The sequence below is a fragment of the Accipiter gentilis genome, chromosome 29 (genome assembly GCF_929443795.1).
Source record: "Accipiter gentilis chromosome 29, bAccGen1.1, whole genome shotgun sequence".
Lineage (NCBI taxonomy): Eukaryota > Metazoa > Chordata > Aves > Accipitriformes > Accipitridae > Astur > Astur gentilis.
The window spans coordinates 18133510-18157998 of NC_064908.1; the positions used below are offsets into that span (position 1 = coordinate 18133510).

A 24489-nucleotide genomic window follows, 5' to 3' on the forward strand; every position below is an offset into this window, starting at 1 on the left:
GTGAGCACTGCCAGGCTGTATTTAGTGGGAAATGTCTTTTGATAGAATCACATAACTTCTTGCACTGTAGTCACAAGAGGAAAGGCTCATAATTTTTTTTTCATAATTGCCCCATAAATAGTTTGTCCTGGGACTAATTTTGGTAGAACCTTCCTAATTGGAACTCTATGTATTTGTTCATGCACAGCAATCAAAGATACTAAAACCTTCTGCTGCTGTTTTAACAAAAACATCTGGAGTTAGTACATCTGTTGGGCAGAAGCTTCAGGGGCTGCAGAACATCACGGAGAAAAGTTACCGTCAAGAGAGAGAGCGTTTGAGAAGAATGAACCTTGACAGAAAGCTTCTAATGGCAGTAACGCCCTGGGTGGGCAATGTGCTACTGCCTTGCACCTTGCAAACTGGGAGGATGGCTTTTTATCAGACAAAAGGTAGTGGTGACCCATCAGGGGTAGTACTCTCCTACTTTTTGTCCCTACTTTCTGACATTTTGTAAGTGAACACCCAGCTGATTTTGATGTTGGACTTTTTTCTAGCTGATTCTATTCAAGAGAAGATCAAGTCGGTCAGTCTCGTGAGCACTCCCCTGTTCACGCTTTTCATTCAGGTAGGTTTACTGTCTTAATAGCATTATCCACTTTCAGACAGTGGTAATCTTTATTTCTGTATTTGGTGCTTAAATAAACGGTTTGTCTTTGTTTCTTAAATAATCTAATTGCTGGATTAATCTGACCTCATGGCTTGCATATGATGTTTCTTAAATCCTGCATCCAAAATCTAATACTGTCAGGACTTTTTCTGTAAGTGTAAAAATGTCACCAGAATCTTGCATGTGAAGCGTCTCCAATTCAGTCAGTGGCCCTACCAGAACATTTTTTGTTCTCAATCAAATTTTAATTAAATTGTCATCTCGCAGCTCTTTCAGATCGATACCAATGGCTGTATGAAGATTATACGTGAGAGAAGGCTAAGGCAGTCAGAGCTGCTTAGAGCTAATGCAAGAAGGCCTCAGCAGGTATTGCACATGGTCTGTTTCTAAGCTTTTCCCACTGAAGTCTTAACTAAAGTAGAGATTTTTCATTGCGTGTGGCCGGTGGTGCTGTTTGTGTGTGTGTGCATTGCCAATTTGTTTTGGTTCAGAAGCATAATAAAATATATAGGATGTTGGCAGATATGGGTTTGATTGACATCTGTGCTGTTTTAATGATCTTTAGATATCTCAGAAGTATAATTTAATATAATTTTTTTGGCAGGCTTCCCAAAATATGGAGACTTCTTCAGGTACCTACCAGAACATTTATTTTTATGATGTACAAGAACTTTCACTTAATTCATCACCGTTATATTAATGACCAATTTAACTGAAGGAGAACTTTTGGAACAAAACTACATTGTCATGCTCATTTTTGCTAGCTCTTGGATCTTTCAGTTATTGGCTAAATATGTTACCCTTTGGTAAGGACTGGAAAAAATACTGAAGGGCTGGGGGACCAGTGGCACTGGGCCACCAGTTCTGTAGGCTATTGCTGTTATCCTTTTCTCCAGCAAGGTGCTGGCTGTAGGCTGTAGTGAACATGCTGGCACCAACCAAAACCCATTTGTTGTTGTCATGCTGGCTGATGCAAAGTGCCTGCGTACAATTCCTCATGTGCAGTGTTAAGGTGCATTCCTAGCCCATCTGTGATTTATGGGGAAAATTACATCATCACTGAACAAGTGGTAAGCTTGCTGCATCAGAGTTCTCTGGCAGATGTCAGGACGGGGCTTGATTAAACCAAGACTATGGTGTTGTAGGAATTCTCACAAACAGGAATTTTGCTACATCCAGTGCAGGGTGCTTGATGCTTAATAGCTAAGGAATGGCTTTTGAAAATACTGTTCAATCTTTCTGATTTTTTTTATTTTCTTTTTTACTTTATTTCCCCTCCTCTATAGGCAATTCATCACAATCTTGTACTCAGAGAAACTCCCGAAGGGGCATACCAAGGAATGCTGTCAAGAGACCTGTTGCCTTAAAAGCAAGGGATGCTTCTGCTGCTGTCTTTGAGAGCAGTGCGCCTGCCATGCAGGGAGGTCTTCCAGCCCAAGCGCAAAGGCAGAAGCCTAAAACTGTCTCAGAATTACTGAGAGAGAAGCGGCTAAGAGAATCCCGGGCTAAGAAAGCTATGCAGAGGACAGTATTTGTTACCCCACAGATGGTGGTTTCAGGGCCTCTGATAATCCAGCACACACCACAGCAAATCATTCCTTCTGCACAAGCAGGGAGCAAACCTGCAGCAGTTAGTTGTACGAATAGCCAAGTACAGTGTGCACCAGCTCCATTGCCAGCATTTAGCTCTGTTCCAGGTTCAGCTTCTACTGCTATTGTGCTTGAAAGCCATTCTTCATCAGTGCCAGGAACTGGGGAAAGCCCCGTTTCCTCACAAGGGACGGAACTACAATCCAATAAGGAACTAAAAGAGCAAGCTTTGGAAAGTAGCCTTGAAGGAGGGTTTTTTCCAGGCATGAATCCAGCTGCAGCAGAGAAAGTCCCAAATCAGGGAGGGTGCAATGGTCAGGTCCTACCTGGTAGCTCAGCTTCAGTAGTGTTGCAAAACCAAGCTTTTGTGCCACATCAGATTACAGTGGTGCCTGTTGGCATTGAGTCTGGCACCAACAAATTGTCTCTTTCCGCACCAGTTACCTGTGAGCTAAATAGTAATGGGCCACAACAGAGGCCAGTCAATCTATTGCCTGCTCTTGTAACTCCACAAAGTGGTTCGCATTTGATTCCCAACAGCATACTGCCTTTCACGTGGGTCGTAACGCCACAGGCTTTGCTCCCCACTGCTGTACAAACTGTGGTCGGTGTTCCCCAAGGACTGCCATCTGCTGCTGTGAGAAGTCAATGTCAGACAACTGTGACTTCCAATGGCAATGTCTCTAGCTTAGGAGTGCCTCCTGTACCAGCTGGAGCAAATACGCCTCACCCCAGCAGTACAGAGACAAAAGCACCAAGTGCCCAGTTAGCAGAAGGAGTACCTTTGGGAAAGACAGCTAACCATTCCACAATTCTTTTACCTATGACCTCAGCGAGTCCTGGATGCACCACATCCAGCGTTTCTTCTGCAGCACCTGCATGTTCAGATGGCTTCTCCAAGGCTTCTGACTCCTCTGCAGCTCAGACTGTTCTTCCACCTGATGCACCAGCCCTGCATGCTGTGCTGCTGCCCCAAACACAGCTACCTGCAAGCACTCAAGGGTCTGATTCCCAATGCATGTCGAGTCTCACTAGCTTGGGAAAGAGCCATGACTCTATTACAACAAACAGATCATCTTCCAATCCAAGCATCATCACAAAAGGGATAGTGCTACAGCCAGGAGATCCAGTTCCCCATAACAATGTCCCAAGGAACTCTGATTGCTTTGCTGCACAAGCATCAAAAAATAGACCTATTGCCTCCAAACCTCCGACTATGCAGCCCGCTGACAGTCCACCCCAGCCAACCACTTCCAGTGCAGAAAAGAATCTACTTGACTTTAGCCTGATATCCCTTGAAGATGAGGGGCTAGTGAAGGAGTGGCTGAATGGGAAACAAGGTGTCCAGGTACCATCACTGCAAACCAGGTTGCCTTATTTGCCACCTTTTCTGTGCAACTTGAAAACCCTGTCAAAGCTACTTCTGCAGAAAGCAGCTCTAGAAGAGCAAGCGGCATGTCTTCTGCCTTCTGATGCCAGTCAGGATGAGGGCACTGGGGTTGATTTGCATGCTATCAAAGAACTGGTGCAGCAGGAACTCGGCAATAACCCTGCTTACCTCCTACTGAAAGCCAGATTCTTAGCAGCCTTTACACTCCCAGCTGTACTAGCAACTCTGCCTCCTCCAAAAGTGACAACAACTCTGTCAGCCAGCAGGAAGCAATATGAAGAGAGCGACGAAGAGGAGTGGCAGAGTGAGAAGGAAGTGTCTGAGGAAGAGAGTTGTGAGAATGAATTAACAGGTGTACGGTTGGATTGGACAGCTGGTGATGAGCCTGGAGATAAAGATGCTGATTTACTAAATCAGGTAAAACAGAGGTGCCAGGGACTAAAAGCAGAAAGTTACTGCCAGCTAAATATTGCACTGGAGTCCAGGGTGAAACCCCCACTGTTCTTAAGTGTAGCAGAAATTTGGTCCTTTTGAATAAGCATAATTTTGCAGCTGATAAAAGGAAAAGCTCTGTAGCTCAGCTGGGAGCCCTTAGTCTTCACAAGAGTAAGCACATTAAACTTGACATGATAGTTCCCAGAAGTGGGTATCAAAGCTCCTTTCCTCTTATAGTTTATAATCTGCTGCACTGACTGCTGCATTTTTTAAATCAGGCCCTTGTTTTTCATTGTATGTGTCCTTTAAACCCCAGTAATATCAGGGGGATTGTGTATGTTTGCTGCTATTGCCGTTTGAAGTCTTCGTCCTGAATTGTTTTATATGACTAGAGATTATTAGAGTATATGGATCAATGTAGGCCATAATGTCAACCTAAATCAGTCTCTGATTTTTGAGCTAAATCCATTACTGCCCAGCACTGTTTCTTACAGAACATGCCAGGAAGCTGTGTAGCTCAGACTTGCATTTCAATTCATTGTGGCTCCAAAATAAACAAACAAAACACTAATGAAGGTGAATAAACAAGGTAAATGGCTGTTTCTACAGAAAGATGGCAAAGCTGCCTGAAGATCAGAGCTTTCCCATAGTAAAAGCCAGCAGTTATCTATTCTGGCTCAGACTTTTGGGTCTAGGCCAAGTTCAGTGTAGTTTGAACTGCAAGCAGTTGGTCCCAAAGTCACCAGCAATTCTTCACTGCCTGCTAGCCTTACTGCCAACCTCTCTGTCCTGTGTCATCTTCCACCAGGCTTCCTCCCACTTCTTTTATTAATGCTATAGCTAGGTTGTTTTCCTGGTGCTTTTCAGTGAAAAGTTTGTGGTAGGGGTATGTTTTATGAGAAATCAAAAGCTTGTGTTGACCTGTGTTGTCTGGGGCACTGTCTGGCTCCAGCAGTGAAAGCTAAAGCATCACTTGTGGCAGGCATGCAGCCTCTCTAATGAATGGTTGTGCCCGCAACCTTTGTAACGAACGGTTGTGCCCAGACAGAAACTGCAGCAGGAACTGCTCCAGTTTGGTAGCAGTAGCAGAAGCAGGAAGAAATGCTAGTGTTGGCTGAAGGTTTTGCTCTGAAAACTTTGGGATGTTTTGTGCCTGCTGTGACCTTGGTAATAAAATGTTGTTGTCCCATGCTTAATTTTGAAAGTAAATGGAAGATTGTTTTGGAAATCTTTGTGAGCTCCCTAAAATAAAAAGGTGGCTGAAGGGGTTCTTTTGCAATTATGCTAGCTCACATGGTGTTGATAGTCTCTTCTGTTTATGTTGCAGGGCATGGGAGCTGAAGAGAATGCTGCACAGTCTGTTTCGGACTCCTGCACTGATGTGGCTGATGCCAGTGCTCCTCAAATCAGGAGAAGTGCCCGCTTCAGGAAAAGGAGGAGGATGTGAGAAGGAAATGTGTTAGTAGCTACTCAGTGGATCTTGTATTTCTTGCCTGAGAAGAGAACCTGAAACGCATTTGTCTGTGGTACAGCTTAGACAATGAATCGTGACCCTAGGAAAGGACTGAAATTATCTCAACTTTTCTTCCCATAGGACACAGAGTGCTATAATCACCCATTAATCATAGACTAAGGCTAATACTTTGACTTTCAGGGGGAGGGAAAGTTGATGTCTGTTATACACAAAAGTCATGAAGTTCAAACATTTGGCAGCCTTTTAGCCCATGCTACTGCCTACTAGCATTATACCTAGTTGGTAGCACTCTACAGGCTTGTCTGCTAAAATGAGGCTAGTAGAGGTTCGTAATTGGTGGGACAGGAAAGCCTGGGCAGCTACTACTGAAGAGAGGGTTTGTGTGTGCGTGAGTGCTAAGCACTTGCAGCAGAAGCTGAAGTAAAGCCTTGCTGCAAGTTTGAGCAGGCTGGTGGTAAGGTGTCCTTGCTCAGGGTTGTCAAGCAATCCTCTAGATCCTGGGCAGGTAGTGTCAGCTCTTTGTGTAGTTTGCCCTCTGTAGCCTGGCTCGTGAGTCTTGAAGTGAAGAATAGTATTAAAAACTAGTGGGAAGCTGGGGTTTAACACTAGCAGGTACTTCACTGGAGTTTGTCTTCAACGCTTCATCTCTGAACAACTTCCCTCCCCCCTTCACATATGGCTTCATTTCTCTACATATATTAACAGGACAGCTTCTGTAGTGTACAAGTGTGTGATGGCTTAATATCTATTGAGGCTTTTGGTGCAATAGACTGAATGAACATGAACGGTGTTTGATTTGCATAGTTGTCAGATGAGACTGTTTGGGTTTCTTCTTTAAAATTGGCTTTAGAAACTGCAAAAGGGCAGCTTCTCTATAAAAAAGCTGTGACTAATAGGAGTTGTTTGTGCTTTGTTGCAGGAGTCACTTGACTGGGTCTGCCTTCCTGCATGGCAGTAGGAGATACTCTTTGCACTATTCACTTTTAACACTTCCAACAAACTGACTAGACGGACCTGGGGGAGAGGAAAATGGCTGGACTGGTTTTCCCATCACCTAACAAAGTCTGCATCTTTAGACAAGTTGCAAAAAATGAAACAAAATGACTGGAGGGAAGTCTTTGAGGCGTAGACCAATTCTGTTCTCTTTCAGACTAGCACCTGCCATGGACGCTGGGGGTCAGGGGAGATTGCTGGAGAGCTGGGGAAGCCAGCAATGATGGTTATTTATTTCCTTTTTGTGGTAGCCCCTATTTATGTGAATGTTTATCCATGTTCAGAATATGTTGTTCATTGGGTGTTTTTTCTTTTTAGTGCTGTGACAGTGGTTTTGCTTGATAGCTAACTGACTGACTACTGCTGAGTAAGCAGCAGATTAATTTTGTATCAGAATGAGTCTTGAGTATTTGTTGAAATACAGATGTTTTATTTTTCTCACTTAAAAATTACTGATGTATTCTGTGTGGGTTTTTTTCTGGTAAATAGTGCTTTTAATAATGTGTGTATGAGTATGATTGCTAATGAGAAAAATGAAGTTTGCAAGCTGCATGAAAACCAGGGAGAATGTGGAAGATGAATATGCATGTGGCTAAAACTGCAGGATTGAATTAGGCTTGGATGCTTTCTTGATTCTTCCACAGCCTGCCCCATACAGACATTAGCAAATCACTTTACAAAAACTTGTTTCTTCATTCATAAACCAGCAATTTCTGTTTTACAGAGAGGTGCAAGGCTAGCTGAGTCAAAGCTGATAAAATCTAGTGGAAAAGTGCTGCAGAAAGCTTCATTCCACTGCACTGGCTAATCTTCCCAAGAGTGTAGTGGCGAGTTTAGAGTGCTGTGAGGTGCAACTCTACAAGCACCCTTTAGGCAGAGCTGGTGTTGGGGACAGTGGATACCAATATTGCTGCAATTGGGTGTCGGGACATTATGGAGCAAAAGGAATTGTTTTGAAATGGCTTTCCTCTTGCAGTGTACTCTATTTTCCATAAGCCAGCATAGATAACATTTTTCCAAGAAATTCAGATATGGCAGAAGCTCTGCCATACAGTTCTGTGTGCTAGTCACCACAGGCCTGTTACCGTGAGGCACTGGTAGTAAATGTGATCTGTGCTCCAGATGATTGTTGTCCTTTGCAAATCCTGCTCAAGAGATGCCTTTGTAATCCTACTGCTTGTGGAAAAACTTTGTGTAACTATAAGAAGCTGTCTTTGTTCTTTTTCAGGATTAAAATGATCTGTTACTATAGAACAAAAACTCCTGAGGCTAGATAGGTCAATTAGCAGACATTCCGATTACCTTCAGCAAGGGCATGGCTAATAGAGGTACTGTATCTTTTTTTAGTGTAAAGCTAATTTAATGCCTAACAAGAAGCACAAGCTTATAGAATCTCTGAGCATCTCTGCCCCACTCCTAATGATAACATGGAGAAACTCTGCAAAAACTTAGAAAGCAGAACAAAGAGTAGAGTGGGAAGCTAATGGGAAAATGTGTCATGCTGCCATGGTATCAGAGCGTGTATGTTCTCAAGACTTTTTTAAAACAGACTGTTAGTGAGTTCTTGTTGCAGCTACAGTTCAAGGACTGTGGGAAGGCGGGGAGGCAGTCAAAGGTACGATGTTGATGCTTAACATCATTACAATGCTGCTTGCTGTGCTGCTCCTTTAATTATTGTTAGAGCCACAGCCTGTAATTTGGGAATCGTGGGTTATGTTCTTTGCTTTGCCAAGACTTGACTCCTTTTCCCTCAAAATACTGAGTTGTCGTAATTATGCTTGAAGCTCAAGGACATCCAAAATTAGAGACATCATTGTAGAAATCATCCTTTTCAGCTGAACTCTAAACCAAGAGAGAGTTCTTTCTGCCATCTGCTTTCCTGTATAAAGATGTTAACAGCTGAAAGGCCATTTGAAGATCCTCTTTCTTCTAACTCTGTGGCTTGTTTTGTCCCATGAAATCAGCTGGACAGACCTGTATCTGTGACCTTTGCTCTTTTTAGTCTTTCTGACCACTGAAGACACTTTCTGGACACTTACTGGTGCTTCAGCAGTGCAGATTGGAGAACAAAGCCAGAATGAGTAAAAGCACTGCATGTATAATGCTGCTGACTTGCAATGCAACTAGTGTTTTTCTCCTCCCCCATCACCCATTCTGGCTTCCCCTTTTTTTTTCTGGTCTTTTTTTTTTTTTCTTTTTTTTCTTCCCTTTCCTGTCGGAGTACAGCTGAGTAGTTTCCCCTTTTCTCTTTTCTCAAACCAGTTTTGCTCCTAGAATGATCTTTCTTCTAGCCAGAATATAAAGGGAGGCTGCATCCAAGACAAGTTCTCTCAGAGGCAGGACACAGATGAGTGCTGCTAGACCAGGAGAGGAAACAAGGAGGCTTTTGACTGCACAGGCTCAGGTTGGTCCATGTAATGCAGAATGGTTTATATTATCAAGGAAAATTTTTATTTTGCAGCTCTGAGGCAAGGAGGTGGTGTTTATCAACAGGGGAATGCATTTCTTGTAATCTGCTGGAGCTGGTTTGATGTTGGGCAGAGCAGAGTATTTTCTCTGTGCTAAGTAATGACTAGTTCTATGTCAGTCCAGCTCATTAAAGTTAACTGACAATGTAATGTGTAACAAGTATGTGCTGAAGATGCTGGAGCACAAAAACAATGAAGGCTTGAGATGACCTTGGAGAGAGATGCAGTAAGATGTGTGTGAAATCCCAGCCCATGTATAGCTGCTGATGGTTAGAACTCTGTTCCCACCCTCCCTGCCCCCAAAAAACGTGACTAAAAATGTGAATACTAAGGTTTCTGGCAGCCTTCCTAAGCCACTGGAAATGACAATGGCTACTGCAGTCAACTCGTACATGTGATTATAAGCATAGTAATTAATGACTGGCATTTCAGAAGGTACTCATTATGGAACAGTCTGACCACAAAGGGGCAAAGAAATAAAAATAATGCCAGTTTCTTATTTGAAAGGCAAAGAAGCCTAGGTATAGAAGTGTTGGATTTTCTGCATCTGTTTACATGCGAACTTCCAGGCTGAGAAGTACTAGTTTTTCTGACCCTGTGGTTAATAGCAGGCTCTTGTCGGGAGGCAGGTAACTAGGAACCTCGGAGTACAGCTGCTGAAGGGGAGCACTGCAACAAGCTCCCACCAAACAAACACGCAGAAGCACTCTTCATCACTGGGAAGGCTTCCATGGCCTCTCCGTGTGTCTGTGTGTTAGTCACACAGGTGGTGTTTGTGAGCATAAATTGCTGAAGCTGCACAGGTGGAATCTGTGAGGTGGATGTGAGAGGCAGCTGACCTCATGGTTTCCTGGTACATGATTTGCACCTCTGTGTTTACAGTGAAAATTGTGTACAGCTGTGTGTTCCCCTTGCACAGGGATAAAGCACACCATGCAGAAAAACAGCTTTTGTATGATTACAGCTGAACACGGTTAGGCTATTGCCACTGGGGGTTTTCACAGAGCCTTTTGTGGGTGTTAGATTTAGTGACTGTGTGGTCAGACAGAATACAGGGATCTTGAATGGTGGGAGATGGAGAAGGAAGAGTGTGAACTGTTTGTAAAAGCAGAGGCAACAGCTAATTAGGAGAGCTTTAAAGATGTTTTCACTCCAGAGGATGCTTAGTTTCAAATTGGAAAGTTGTGGTTTGCCATCAGCTTATCCTGTGTTGTGTTCCACCCTTTTTGTATTGTTTATGGGGACTAAAGATTTAATTGTAAGCATAGCTGAGCATCTGGAGAACCCATGGTGAAGTCAGTGAGATGTGACAGCACTTTCTAGGGTATGCTGTTGGGAATCTAGTTAACTGGATTTTCCTCTATTCATGGGGCTCTCAGTGACTTGCTTATTGCCAATGGACCTGTTGCTAAATAGTTTCACTTTCCTCTTGCTGGGAGATGTTCAGCTGGTTGGAGGGAGATCATCAATATTTGGTGACTTCTATTTTCTCAGAATTTCACACTAGCTCTCCTTCACGTATGTGTCAGCAGCATTAGCGCTAGCCTTGCAGCTGCTGGTATCTCCAGTCTGGTACCACACTGTTCTTTCGGGTATGACTGTAGGGAATCACCCTGTTCAGCAGGTGATTTGCAAGTTCTGAGTTAAAGACCTCATGGGAGATGTGTTCCTGTATCTAAAAGACACTTTTCCGTTCTCAGTCTGTTAACATACTTGGTTTCATCACCCACCGCCACTACTCTAGGAGGCTTAGAGTCTGCTTGTTTGTTTTCTGGTTTTGTTTTTTCAAGACAGGACAACACTTCTCACTAATACTTCTCACTCACCAACATGTTGGAAGAAGATAATGATGAGACATGTTGGAATAACCTGGAGAACTTCCGGGTGAAGCTGATCTCTGTGATAGATCCTTCCCGTATAACACCCTATCTTCGCCAGTGCAAAGTGATCAGCCATGATGACGAGGAACAAGTTCTTAATGACCCCAGCCTGGTCATGCGCAAACGGAAGGCAGGTGGGTGAAGCGCAGCCTTTGGCTCCGTAGATGCTCCCGTGCTTTGTTGGCTCTTGGGAGCAGATTGGAACAGAGTGCTAACAGACTGAGCCTGAAGGAATGCATTGCTTCTGGGTTACCATCTGCTTGTGTTTAGACATGAAAGTTGTAGGCACTGCTGTGCGGCCCCATTCCTCTCCCTTTCCCCAGCACATGATTGTGTGGAGAGGAGGAATGGAAATCGTTCTATCAATGCATTCCCGAGCTGTGTAAGGGGAATGGGAGCACAGAGGGTGTGCAGCCTTTTGGTGTTCTGGATCTCTAGATCAGCATAAGGGAGGGAGTCACTTGAGTTTAACCCACAAGGCTATTCTTGTGTAACAATTTTGCAGGAGATTTCCAAGATTAATTCAGTATGTATTGTCCCTCATTCCTGTCTTCTGGTGTTTGAGGGAACGTTGGCAGCACATTAAGTAAATTCTTCGTGACTGTTCTATACAGTCCTGGTCTTGTTCCAACCAGAGAGAATGACAGAATTCATTATGCTATTAGTACATCTTTTGGATTGGATTAACTCTTATTGATAAATTACTGAGGGTCATTGAAAAAAAAAAAAATTTTCCCTGTTTTCCAGATTGGGAAACTGCAGAACACAGAAAAGAACCCCCCTGGGCTTGATTTGGTACAGAGTATTTCTAAACAAAGTAGGGAACTGAGCTCAAAGTCTTTTTAGTCCAGGCTCCCTTAGGCTTGTCCCTGCTACCTCTCTAGTTATACGCAGTGTTCTTACACTACCGATCCTTTTTTCCTGTATTTGCCTCTGGTATTTATTTGGAAGTGGAGTCTTGAGCTGCAGAAACTGTCATGGTGCTTTGTTTTAACTTGTGTTTTCTATAAGTATCAGCAGGATAACAAAGTGTTCTTCTGAGATCTGCTTTTTGCATCCACTGTAGTAGGAACTCAGTACAAGGGTTAAGTTTTAACTGTTCCTTCACTGTTAAAATACTTTTGTGTAGTTACTGGGCAATTGGCTTAAGATTGGCTGGGGGATTTAGTCCCAGGGCATGTGGAGAAAGTGGAGCAATGTTTTGTTATGTTAGAAATAGGTAAAGAGATAAATAAATGAATAGAAAATCCTGTTGCCATTATTTCAGGTGTTCTTCTGGACATTCTTCAACGAACAGGACACAAGGGCTTTGAGGCATTTCTGGAGAGTCTTGAGCTTTATTATCCACAACTGTACAAGAAAATAACTGGCAAGGAGCCCAGCAGGGTTTTCTCTATGATTATAGGTAATGTTTGTGTTCTGAAAAAACAGCTATACATTTGGTGTTGCTGTGCAAATTAAGGGGGGATTCACCTCAGCTTTTGCCTCTCCCCAGCTTCATTGAGCAGAGTTGGGAGCATTCCTTGGCTTGCTCCCTTAGTGCTTCAGAAGGGTTCTGGCAAGAATGGCCCTGCTGTCTGGCAACACAGGCTGGACCTGGGAGGGTGCAGGAGGAAGCAGAAGGATCAATTCTTCCTTCTACCTCTTCTGTCACTGACACTGTGGTGTAGAAACGCACAGAGCAGGGTGGAAACAGATAATTTGATTCCACATGTCTTTAGGGTTTGCATCACGTGCTTGTGTGTAGCATGTGATGATCCCAAGCTGCAGTAGTAAGTGGGTGGGAACCTGTGCTGTATGTGTGTCCGGGGAGCAGACGGGACAGCGGTGGCTGACACCTGCCCACCAAACAGACACCGCTGGGGAATCTGGCCTGAGCCAGCTCCTGATGAACGAGATCATGAAGCTGCAGAGCACTGTGCAGGAGGAGCGCCGGAAGGCCCAGGAACTCACCATGTGGCTGCACACCAAAGAGGACACGATCAGAGAGATGTGGGTGAGGGACAGCCTGCTCCGCAAGCACCAAGAGCGGGCGCAGAAGATGAAGGAGGAGAGAGACAGCCTGAGCAAGGAGCTGCGGAAGTGCAAGGACGAGAACTACAACCTGGCAATGAGCTACGCCAAACAGAGCGAGGAGAAGAGTGCTGCCCTCATGAAGAACCGGGACCTGATCCTAGAGGTCAGTCAACCTTTTCTAAAGCTTCCTCCTTCTTACCTGATCCCTGGAAGGCTGTGGTGTGCACCAGACTTGTCTTTGCCCAGGATGGTCTGGACCAGTCCAGCATGGGATTCTGTGCATCTTCTCTAGCAAGTGGCATGTCTTGGTGATCCCTAGTTCAGACCAGTTGGACCATGTATCACAAGTTATGCTGTGAAGAATTAATAGTCTTGCCCTCATTCAAGACTGGGCCCTCTCACAAAAGCAACATGTCGTATCATGTAGCACAAATGCAAGACTCTGGTCCCCAGAGCACCGAGCATCCTGAGGAAAACAAAGCTGGGGAGAAACTTGCCCCCATGTTTGTCTGGGGAATGGAATGAGAACTGCTTTTGCAGGCCAGAGTTTTCTCTTTGTTACTGACGAGCTCTGACCCTTCTCGTAGATTGATCACTTGAAGCACAGCCTCATGAAGGCTGAGGATGACTGTAAACTGGAGCGTAAGCACACGATGAAACTGAAGCACGCCATAGAGCAGCGCCCAAGCCATGAGGTGATGTGGGAGATCCAGCAGGAGAAGGAGTTGCTCTTGGCCAAGAATCAGGAGCTGGAGAACACTCTCCAGGTTGGTGGGGGGTGGTTGAATATGGACTCCTGAGAAGTGATTATTTGTAGCAGCCAGGGCAGTGGTGGGGCTGCACTGAAGATTGTGTAGGTCAGCTGTGGCCTTGTTCTCCCAAGTCAAATAGAGCACTTAAGACTGTGGGGAAGGAGTTAATATGGAGTTAGATGGTTGCTGTATCTCACTTTTTTTTTTGTCCAGCAGGTTGCCAGGGAACAGAATTTGGAGAAGAGCCTGTCCAGCGAGACTCTGGAGAATGACTGTAGCCAGATACTAGAAGAACGCCGGGAGCTGATGAACACCATTTACAGCCTTCGCAAGGAGCTGCGGCGAGCTGAGGTTCTCCAAGACAAAGTACGTGATGCATTGCAAATTCCTGCTGAGGGTCAGTGAGTGAGATAGGCAGATGAAGCACCTGTAATGTCTTGCCTATGGAGCAGAGGAGCTGCTCAGCAGCCATCCTTGCTGCTCCTACTCTAGTGTCTGTGTTATAGTTTGTTGAAAAAAGGCATACTAATATTTTAGTGTTCTGCGTCTGTGGCATTAACTGTTACTGTTAATGCCTGTATTAATTAACAGTTCCTTCCTCAGCCTGGAGGGTAATGGGAGCTTTTATCATGATTGACAGCTCGGGTACACGTAAATCTATCATGTTAGCAGTCCTCCTAGTCATGTTGACCAACCTGCTGGTTGGCCTTGCTCCAACTGGGCAGTCTGGCTGAACTTTGACACTTCACAGAGGTCTGGCCATAGCAATCTGTGGCACAGAGCAGAAGTGGTCAGAGTGTAGCTCAGGCTCTGCCCGCAAGCAGGGTGCCTTTGACCTTGTCTCAACAGTATGCAGAGGAAAAAGAGATGCTTGAACTACAGTGCACGTCTCTGAGGAAGGACTCCCAGATGTATAAAAAACGGATTGAAGCTGTCTTGCAGCAGATGGAGGAAGTGGCTTCAGAAAGAGACCAGGTGATAAAACATTCCTCTTGGAGCCGCTGCTAATCCCTGCTTCACTGCTTGAAGTGGGCAGATACTGTAACCCTGAATGTACTATTGTGTGACATGCCATGATGTGTTCTCCCTTACGCCAGGCACTCCTGACCCGAGAACAGTTCTATATGCAGTACTCAAAGAACCTGGTTGAGAGGGACGGTTACCGCAAGCAGATTCGGGAGCTGGGGGAGCGATGTGACGAAATGCAACTGCAGCTCTTCCAAAAGGAGAGTCAGTTACTGGCTACTGAAGCCAAGCTGAAAAGTTTGCAACTGGAGCTACCCACACCGGTATGTCTGCGGGGTTGTCATCTGTATGATGGGTTGGGAAGCTGAGTATGGGGCCAGAGTGTGGCTGTTCCAAGGCCTTTGCACCTAACCAGTTCAATTCAGCAGGCAGTGGCCCGCTGTGTGGGTAACCGTTTCCATGCAAATGCCGAGTTTAGAAAAATGAAAGACATGATGGTTCCTATTACTTCACCCTGGTTCCAGGCATGGATAAGCTGGATTGATGCAAGCTGAGGCCTTCTGTGTTTAGAGCATGTCCAAAGATGTGAGGGGATCCTCAACCAGCAAAGAGTAGTGAACTCTATTTAGAGACTGTCTGTGAGCCATTTCGATGGAATGGGAGCAGGTGTAAGGGTGTTAAAGTTTCTGGAATGAAATTAGATATACAAGGGATTTTAATTAATGTGGCATCTTGTGTACTTTCTCCAAGTAATCAGACAGGAGTGTAGGAGGGAGGAAGTCCACACTTCTCTGTTTTCTGGAGCTTTCAGTCTCCTGTATATTCCCTTACTACCACTTCCTTGCTTATGAGGAATGATTAATTTATACTGGTTTTATTTCAGACCTCTGACCTGGACGATACCTCCTCCAGAGATTCCCAGGAAGTGAGTAGGGTGCCTTGTTTACCTCTTACTTTCTTCTGGAATGGTTTCAAATTCCTCACTTGTGCTCAGTTCCCTCAGTAACAGCAGTTTTCAATCCGTGGCTCAGGCTCATTTCAGTGCTATCAAAAAGTAGAGAGGCAGCAAAACAGACCAGTGACAGAATCTCCCTGTGTCCTGAGATTTCTAAGTGTAGGACACAGTTAATGGCATTTAGTCAGTAAGATTTGTTGAGTCTAAGCAAATCAGGGGAATCAAATTACTTTGCTTCTAATTGTCTCTCTTGTGGGAGAACAGGCAAAAATAAGTCTTACCTTGGGGACATCTATGGTAAAGAGTTTTCACTTAGTTCATAACTTCAGTGTGAAAGAGATTGTCATGCTGTCTGGAGGCTAGAGGTATAAATGAGGCCAAACGAACTGGATCTACTCATGGAGGATAAATCCATGAGTAGATCTGTAACTTCTGGCTCAGCCTCCTGTTTTGCTGACAGCAAAATGCACTAAGGAAAGGTCAGTTCTACACATGTCCTGTTTCTTTTATTCCTCTATCTGTTCCTAACTACTGTGTGAGACAGAATAAGGGGCAGTTCTCATGTTCTTGCTTTGTTTCTGTCCCATAGCTTACTCTTCATGGTCATCTAGATGAAGATACACAACCAACTAAAAGTAAGGCTTTTATTTGGAGAATGTAGAGTAGAATTCTTGAGAGGATGGTCCAGTGTTTCAAAGGGACAGGAAAAAATATTCCTGGGTTTTATTTTTAGTGAAGAACAGGTAGTCTGACTGGCGACTTGGTTTGTGAGATGCTTCTCAGTGGGGTGTGCTTGGCACTCTGAGTAAGACCTCCTTGAGATGACTCAGAATAGGTACCCATAAATCAAGGCATTCTGCCATACCACCATCTTTCTCACCTATAAAAAGGACAACATGTCCCCAGATGCTGGGAACAGTGAATGTTTGTTAAGATTTTTTGAGAGAAGAAGATCCACAGGGTGTCTTTTTACTACATGGTCTCTGTAAGGGTCTTTCATATAGCTGAATGACCTGGGAAAAGTGGTGTCATTAGACCATCCTAGGAGCTCGAGTCTTTTTTTAGGAGGTAATCTGCCTACTGAATTTGTCCAGGAAAAATCACCTGGTGCCTTTGAGAAATAGCTCCTGGGTGCCTTTTTGTGCCCCAGTCCTCTTGCATTTGTGGCAGAGCTGAGAACAGAACAAACATCCTTCCACTTCAGCTGGACCATGTGGCTTTCTCCAGGGATTTTTCCCTCCCCTCTTCCCTTTTATGTTGCAGGCTATTTTCACAAAAGCAGAACCGTGTAGTTAATGTTGTCACTGGTTCTTTTTTTCTGTGGCATCCCTAGTGGAAATGATTCAGCAGTATGGAAAGGAATTAGCAGGCTCCTCTAAGAACTTGAAATTCTCTTTCAAAACATGTTGAGAAAGGAAGGAAACTAGCACAGTAAAAGAATTTTTCTGTTCTGATCTCCTGGAAGATCTAAACGATCTTTTAATTCATTGAGATGGGAGATTTTTCACAAAACCTAAACAACACTGATCCAAAAAGCCTTTTATTATTCTACCTCGCTCAGTCCAAAAACACGTATCACAATACCTGATCATTACATAAGGAGTTTCACTAAAATACAGTCTGATGTGAAGGGCTTGATACACACAACTTAGTTGTTTGGGAATGGGGACAAATTATGGTTAAAATAATGATTAATGTGATGTCTTGTGGTGACCTCCAACATGATTATTTTTTTAATGATGCTAAGCAGAGATGGTTTTTTGCAAAGGTTTGGTTTGCTCCTGCATAAGCAGAAACTAGAAAGCTGATGTCTCTTTCTGATGGGGAAATCCATCATCCTAAGCAAGGTTCAGGGTTCAAGTAAATGAGAAGCGACTTGCGCATTGATCACAGGACTGAATCCTGAACATTTTGAGGCTTGGTTTCAGTTCTGCTCTTGACTCTGGGTACCGCTGGGCAGCTGTTACATTGCACTATTGCTGTTGGATGAACTGGCAGAGGGAGAAGTTACTTCGCAATGGCAACTATGACTAACGCTGTAATTTTTCCTTCTCTTAGAAGATTGCCCTGAAGGACAAAACCAGCAATTCGGCACTCGAGAGAGCAGTCTGCCTCCAAACTCACGCAGTGTAAGAGAATCTTTGTGGGCTCTTCTTTACTATGACTGGGGTTTGTGACCTTTAATGTTCTTGTTAATGATGGATTTACCAGGTTTGAGAAGCGTGTGAGCAGCTGCCACTTTTCTAAAAGCTGAGCACTTTGTGCAAAATTCACCCTCCAAAAAGGGTGAGCTCTAAACAGCAGAACATTTATGGTGGTTACTTCTCTGTGCCTAGAAGCTTCTTCTAATTACTTTCTGGCCTTCATCTCTGGGTATGTTTTCCAGTTTAATTGTCTGCAGTATTACTGTTTGTACAAGAAAGAGAATCCCAAATTTACAAATGGGAGAGAATAAAGATGGTAAAACTATTTGAAACAGATGTATTACCACCCTGCACACACAATAGTGGACAGCCCAGAAATGAACATGCTGTACTTCATTCTGCAGGCCCAAGCAGATGCAGGAAGCTAGCTGTATGCAGTGTACTGCTTTCCTGGATGCAAGTTTTGGTATTGAACAGCTGGTTTTGGTCATCTGAAGGCACAGGTTCCCATTTTTTTTCTCCTTCATTTAAATGTAAAAGTGATTAATTGCACAAACAAGTCAGAGGAGAAATGACCAAGTTTATTTGGGTGGTCTGCAGCAGCCAGATGTAGTACAACAGCCTCAAAACCGGCCACCTTTGCAGAGTAGGTTTGCACTCCCTGGTGCTAAGATTGGTCTGATCTTCTGAAGAATCCAGTTCATATTTGTTTGGATTTTTTTCCAGTTCAAGGAGTGTGGCTTAGCCAATGAGGAACTGGCAGAAAAGGAGCGGAGGAGGATGAAGGACTGCTTTGAGCGTTACCGAAGGTCTGGACTTTAGTAAGCAGGACTAATGTAGACATAACTGAGTGACTTAAATGATTAGCTTGTTGTATGTACTTCCTCTTTTCTGTCCATCCCCCGTCCCAAGTTTGATTCATGATGAACATAAGTTCATTACAGATCTGTCATGGTTTAACTCCAGCCAGCAACTAAGCACCATGCAGCTGCTCACTCAGAGGCTTATGCTCCTAGCTGAACTGGTTGAGACTCCTGTTTTAGTACCAGAGGTAGCCAAGACAGCAATGATTGCATTTGCTGTGAACCATGCAGATGGTTCCACAGCAGGGAGTGGAGGGTGCTCCAAAGAACCACAAGTTTAATAAATTTGATAGATTTCTCCCATGCGAGTGAAATCTGCCTGATGTTCACTCTCCATCTGACATACTGCTGACTTTCAAGACCAAGCTCCCATGACTCTGAATGGGAACAGATTTCCCCCCTCCGTCTTCTTCAAATGCTCTTGTTGGAAGGCCTGTTCTCCAAATATCTGGTGTCTTCACTGACGACTGCCTTTATGGAGCATGAGACTGATTAAAACCGTGTAAAACAGGGACCTAAGTTTTAGCATTAGATAGAGGTGCTCCTAATGGCACTGTAAACTACTCTTCTGACTGCTGACAATACTATTTTTATTAAAGAGAGGACTTTGGGTAGGATTTCTTGACTTTTTCAACTGAACATCAACAATACACCATGTTTCAAGAAATGTTAAGAATGTCTTCCTCAGTTTAGACCAATTCTCTTTACCCTATGCTTGCTTCTAGTCACAGCTTTGTTGGGGGTGTGAGCAGACAGTCATCTCCAATAAACACTGAGTGGATTGATACATACTGAACATCCCCACCGAACTCCCCAAAACATTCAAATGTTGCTTGTTTGCACAAAACATCTTCTAAAAATGAAACGTCTAGTCTCTTTTTCAGAAAAAGAGCAATGCGAAGGGTACCGAAGGATGGACACCACGAGGCGGACTGGGAGACCACCGGCAGCGACAACACCGACACCGAAGGCTCCTGAGAGCAGGAGCTGACCTGCGAGGGAAACGCCATCCCAGTCTGGGGGCTGCCGTGGCCTCTGTAGTTCTCTCTCTGTGGACTACTTTGTTTTTAAAACCATCTGGACAACCATTTATGAAAAGTTAACATTTGTAAGGGGACAGCGTCCCCTCATCCATCTCTTAGAAATGCAGTGATGCAAGGGATGTGCGGCGCACAAATAAAATAAACAGGATTAAATGGTTGTGGGCCCAACGCCCCAACAAGGCCTGGGCTGAGCTGCTCTGTAATTAAAGCCCCAGCGGACCGAGGAGGCCCGGCTCCTGGCAGGGAGCTGCAGAGGCCTCGGCCCGTGGAGGGATGAGGCCGCCGGTCCCACCGACCGAAGGGGCGGGGTTGCTGTTCGCTTCCCGGCCTCAGGCCTCGCGGGGCGGGCGGGGCCGGCGGCCGCCCGCCCACGACATGGCCGCCGCCCGCACCCAAAATGGCGGCCGCCGCCTCACCGCCCGTCCCGTCCCCGCGCCTGCGCCAGCGCCATGCAGCGGGCGGCGCGGGCCTTGCTCGGGGTCCTGCTCCGCGCCCCGCCGCCATGTCGGCCCCGCCGTCCCCCGCCGCTCCGTCCCCCGCCGCTCCGCCGCCCGGCCTGCAGTTCCGCCGCCGCGGGGCAGCCGCGGGCCAAGCACTATCGCCTGGTGTACACCTGCAAGGTGGGCGGGGGCGGGAGGGCGCTCTGTGAGGGCCGCGGCGGGGCGGGCTGAGGTAAACGGCTCTTCCCGGAGGAAAGTCCCCGGTCCGGGGTGGGTCTCCGCCGGGGCCCGGTCCAGCGGAGCGCGTTAGTACAAAGCTACGCGGCGTCGTGACAGGATCAAGCCGCCTTGCAATAGTTAGAGATGAGGGAGGGGGAAGGAAGCCTTTTGATCAGGTGAATAAAATGTTTTTCTCTCAAAAGGCCCAGAAGCTGAAGTCACCGTGGTCATAAAACCCGTTTTGTTTGCTTTGTAGGTCTGCCAGACCCGATCAGCAAAAACAATTTCCAAGTTAGCCTACCATAATGGGGTGGTGATCGTGAAGTGTCCGGGCTGCGGGAATCACCACGTCATAGCCGATAACCTGGGATGGTTTTCAGATCTGGAAGGAAAGAGGTAGGTGTGCCAGCAACGGTCGTGTTTAGCAAGGAAAAGGAGTTGTAAGGGGATCCTCCCAAGCTGATACATTATTTCTTTGATGCTTTAAAAATGTGGTTCAGAGAAAACCAAAGTTTTTGCTGGGTATAATTCAGTTTCATCTGGTTTCTTAAAGCACACAAACTGAACTTTGTAATTTGAATGTCACTACTTAGGATCTAAATAAATGCTGTAAAGCTGCAGCAGAAGTTGTGTGATACACAGGCATCCTTCTTGGTGCCAGCAGGTGAATTACTGTGGGGGGGGGGTTCTTCTGTTCTCCCTCAGGCTTTATTAAATCACCGCTAGGTTTCCCTGGCTAGGCTTTTAAAATGTGTAGACCCATCTGCTGCTGAATTTCAATGATTTCTAACTCCCTTAGATAACTTTAAAAATTTCTGTTTAGCTGTAATTGCTAAATTATTGATCCTAATGGATGAAAATAGTCCCAGAAGGTTTGAGTGGTTTTATCTGCTTCCCAAAAACTTTATGGAGAAATACCGTGGTGGTGCTCATGGTGAGTCACTGTGTAGTGTTAATCCTGAGAGCAAAGCATGGAAGAGCGAGCCTGCGCTTGACTGTTAGGTCTGGCCTTTGCTGTGGTGTCACTGTTGGCTTTCAAATCGCTGTTAAGGAATATTGAGGAAATCCTGGCAGCCAAAGGGGAGAAGGTGAGACGTGTGGCTGGTGAGGAAGCCTTGGAACTGCTTCTGGAAAGCTCGGCAGATACCGGGTCTCAAGGTCAGCCCACAGAGGGAGAAAGTGGGGAAGCCCCCCCAGAGACTGACAGCAAGGGACAGACCTGACGAATGGGATTTGTGTTGTTCTGCTGATGGCAAGAGAGACTCTTAACTTTTATTCCCTGATTTCAACAGTCTGTGTTTAAAATAAACTCGGGCATTGGTCTTTCCCTGTTGTGTGTCCTTGTCTTGTGTAGTTTTGCCTTTGATGAGGCTAATGTTGGAGGGTTTTTCACTATGTGGATTGGTCAAATACCAGAATAAAGTCCAAAGAGTTTGTGGGATCTCCAGCCTCAGAGATATTCAAGACAAAACCCTGAGCATCCTCCTCTAAACAAGGGGGTTGGACTAGAAACCTCCAGAGGTCTCTTCCAACCTGAAATATTCTTTGATTGCAAGCTTAAAACCGTAAGAAAGTAGACACTTCACTGTACTTCAGGCTAATGGACCTTGAGAGAAGTTAAACTTCCATGCAGACAGAGGAAGTAAGCCCTAACAAAGTGCAATGTGATCACCTCACTGCCTGATTCATCACTACCTGGGTGATATATGCTGGTAAACACTTACATTTTTAATCTATTAAATTATTATTTTTTCTTCTAACTGATCTTAACATGCAGCAGTAGCGTTAATAAGCTCCTCAACATCTGTCATGTAACTCTGACAACTTTCTAGGCGCTCTACTTATCTCCAACATGCTTCACAAATATTAATTTTGTCTTCATGCCCATCCTCCCCCTCACCAACAAGGAAGTTGCATAACCCCAACACCAGGGAGCCACTCACCGACTCATCGACCCGAGTGAGATTCCTGAGTGCGGGGGCTGACACTCCCACAGGGCGGCTCACGCCATAACCCACAAATGCAGAAGACTTTCAGCCCTGACACGAAGGGCACAGAAGCAAAACTCTGGAAGATGGCAAGGGGAAAAAAAAAGAAAAAGCAGTACATGCCTGCAGTAAGAGCTAGTGATTTGACTCTCCTGCAGGGTCATTTTGGCTTTGCACTTGCCCAGGGTGGGGGCATGTCTCCCCAGGTGATATCAATTGCCTCTTCTGCTCAGCTGCTCTGCCATGGGATGCAGCTCTGCAACCAGCTGCTGCCATGCAACACCTGAGCCAGGCCAGGAGACATGGCTACAGCCTCCAGCTACAGCTGCACCTCCCTGGGCCAAAGCACACAAAGAATTACTGGCTCCCTTCTCAGCAGAGAACAAAGCAAGGCACCTGAGACTGCTGAAGCACTGAGACTTGCCTAAAAGTCAGCAAAAGAAGTAGCAGAAAAAAACATCTGCACTTCACCTCTAAAAACAGATGGGGGTTGGACTAGAAACCTCCAGCCTCCTTTCTCATGACAAAACATTCTGGGGCTTTCAGCTGGAAGGGGAGAGGGTTGCAGTTATGCGAGGGAATTTGTGTATAACACAGGTTTTGCTGCTAATAGATTGCAGGTAAAAAAGGAATTTTGTGCTCCCTTTTGAAGTGGGTTTTTCTGAAAAATGTTGTGTCAGAGGGAAGTGTGTCTGTTCTTGAAAGAGGACAGAGGTGAGCATGCTTTGTCTAGGAGGACCCCAGCAGACCTTGCTTTAGCTAAAGACTAAAGGAGTGGGAAGAAGAGAAGCAGCCTTTCTCCTGAACGGGAGGTGTGTCAAGATGGGAAAAAATTGACGTGAAGGCCTGGTGCAGCAGAGCAGAGGAGAGTGACTGAAGGTGCAGCCAGCCAGGGTAAGTCTTTGTGGCACAGAGGAGAGGTGGTGATTTCAAGGGGTACAAGGTAGTATTCACAGGACAGGTGGCAAATATAAGGCCATTTGCCCATTCCTTGAAGCATTTCACGGTGGCTATTAAGGAATGGATCCTGTTCCCGAATCCTGTCCCACGAGGGCTTTTCTGCAAAATGGCAAATACTTTGCCTCTTGTTTTCTGCTTCTTTGAGCAAATCCTCCTTTTGTAGTGCAGCCAAACGCCAGCATTAATCCGGCCGGTGTGGGACTCTGATGGGTCGCGTCTGTTAGCTGCAGGGGTTACTGGTGTTTTGGCCCACGCTCAGCAGGAAGGCAGTGGTGTTTGGTAAAGGTGGGTGAGACGGGGGCCCTGTGGGGCTGGGAAGCAAGTGGTGATGGGACTTGCTGAGGGAAGGCCTTTGCACTGGCCCAAATGAGAGGGAGGTTGGGGTGCAGAGGCTCATTTGCTGGGGCTATATGACATAAACCCCCCCCCCCCCGCTGCTTTTTGCTACCAGTGTGCATGAATGTGTTGTGTGCGCTGCGTGGGACTCTGCCTCCTGCTGCCTTACGCAGAGATGGCAGTTCTAAACCCCGCCATGCTTGCATGTGCTGTGGAGGGCTCAGCTGAACCGAGGAGCCACTTGGGAGCCTCTCCGGGCGATTTGCCTGCCTCGCTGAAGTGACAACTAGGCAGGTGTGTTTCTTTTCTTGTAGCATTAGTGCAGGCAGTGAGGAGGAGTGCTGGGGGCTGTGAAATGAATCTACCACTTATTTATTTGTGCTGCTTGCATAGGGTCTAATGTAGGTGCGTTCTGGGGTGCCAGGTCCTACTGTAGTGTAGGCAAAGAGGCACAGTGAGGGTAAGCAAGCCTTCCCCTCAACACCCTGCATGCATGTGTCTATGCTGTGTCCCTGGGCTGGGGTATTTGGTGCGGGGATGGCCCTGCCTTACTGCAAAGCTGTGCAGGAGTTAACTTAGCCCATGGCTGTGTTCTGGCCTAGCGGGGTCCCAGGAGATTGCTATGGAGAGCTGCCAAAAGCTGTCCAACTCCAGACTGAAATTTACAGTGCCTGGGTGCTCTGGGCCAGCACATCCCTTCCTGCAGGCTGAGAGCCTTTCCAGCCAGATGAAGATCAATGACGGCTGGAGCAGTAACAGCACGAGGCTCTGGGGAGGGCTGAGGTAAGTGTGGAGACTCAGCCCTGACGTGACTTGGCAGATGAGCAACACAAAAATCCCCACAGTCCCGACATCAGCCCTGTCTTGCAAGTGCTCTCAAGGCCTGTGTACAGCTGAGTAGGAGAGATCAGTATCTTGTGTTTCTGCT

The 24489-nt window shown here is 45.8% G+C and overlaps 3 protein-coding genes across 15 annotated transcripts in view; all 3 read left to right on the plus strand.

Annotated features, from left to right (window-relative positions):
* SNAPC4 (small nuclear RNA activating complex polypeptide 4) overlaps positions 1–8871 on the plus strand; it is a 21624-nt gene extending 12753 nt beyond the window's left edge. Inside the window, exons 17-23 of one of the 2 annotated variants that reach the window (XM_049831964.1) lie at positions 188–431; positions 537–607; positions 917–1015; positions 1254–1281; positions 1936–4046; positions 5392–5520; positions 8794–8871. In XM_049831964.1, coding sequence (XP_049687921.1) covers positions 188–431; positions 537–607; positions 917–1015; positions 1254–1281; positions 1936–4046; positions 5392–5511 — 2673 coding nt within the window. In that variant the 3' untranslated portion in view covers positions 5512–5520; positions 8794–8871. Of the gene's footprint in view, positions 1–187; positions 432–536; positions 608–916; positions 1016–1253; positions 1282–1935; positions 4047–5391; positions 5523–6457; positions 6901–8793 lie in introns of those variants that run through there. The other variant, XM_049831963.1, reaches the window with a different exon arrangement.
* Positions 8845–19817, plus strand: CARD9 (caspase recruitment domain family member 9). 12 transcript variants are annotated; one of them, XM_049831978.1, is made up of 13 exons: positions 8845–8935; positions 10790–11013; positions 12147–12284; positions 12733–13058; positions 13483–13662; positions 13861–14013; positions 14497–14622; positions 14745–14936; positions 15497–15538; positions 16158–16203; positions 17627–17697; positions 18439–18533; positions 19448–19663. In XM_049831978.1, exons 2-13 carry the CDS (start codon positions 10830–10832, stop codon positions 19551–19553), a joined length of 1659 nt encoding a protein of 552 aa, XP_049687935.1. In that variant the 5' UTR covers positions 8845–8935; positions 10790–10829; the 3' UTR covers positions 19554–19663. The 12 variants fall into 12 exon arrangements, 11 of the variants coding, with proteins under 11 accessions (XP_049687935.1, XP_049687936.1, XP_049687937.1 ...); XM_049831979.1 differs by having other exon boundaries at positions 18439–18521; XM_049831980.1 differs by having other exon boundaries at positions 18439–18521; positions 19460–19663.
* Positions 19818–19964: 147 nt separating this feature from the next.
* DNLZ (DNL-type zinc finger) lies at positions 19965–21604 on the plus strand. The gene is made up of 3 exons (XM_049832001.1): positions 19965–20238; positions 20534–20673; positions 21329–21604. The coding sequence occupies exons 1-3, from the start codon at positions 20068–20070 to the stop codon at positions 21498–21500; spliced, it is 483 nt and encodes a 160-aa protein (XP_049687958.1). The 5' UTR covers positions 19965–20067; the 3' UTR covers positions 21501–21604.
* Positions 21605–24489: the final 2885 nt, after the last annotated feature.

Bases quoted from the DNA above. Each gene is read 5' to 3' on its own strand.
- CARD9 (XM_049831975.1), top strand. From the start codon at position 10,830: ATGTTGGAAGAAGATAATGATGAGACATGTTGGAATAACCTGGAGAAC. The intron at 11,014-12,146 runs GTGGGTGAAGCG...CCATTATTTCAG, and splicing joins CATGCGCAAACGGAAGGCAG to GTGTTCTTCTGGACATTCTT. The intron at 12,285-12,732 runs GTAATGTTTGTG...CCCACCAAACAG, and splicing joins GGTTTTCTCTATGATTATAG to ACACCGCTGGGGAATCTGGC.
- DNLZ (XM_049832001.1), top strand. From the start codon at position 20,068: ATGCAGCGGGCGGCGCGGGCCTTGCTCGGGGTCCTGCTCCGCGCCCCG. The intron at 20,239-20,533 runs GTGGGCGGGGGC...TTTGCTTTGTAG, and splicing joins GCCTGGTGTACACCTGCAAG to GTCTGCCAGACCCGATCAGC. The intron at 20,674-21,328 runs GTAGGTGTGCCA...ATCGCTGTTAAG, and splicing joins TCAGATCTGGAAGGAAAGAG to GAATATTGAGGAAATCCTGG.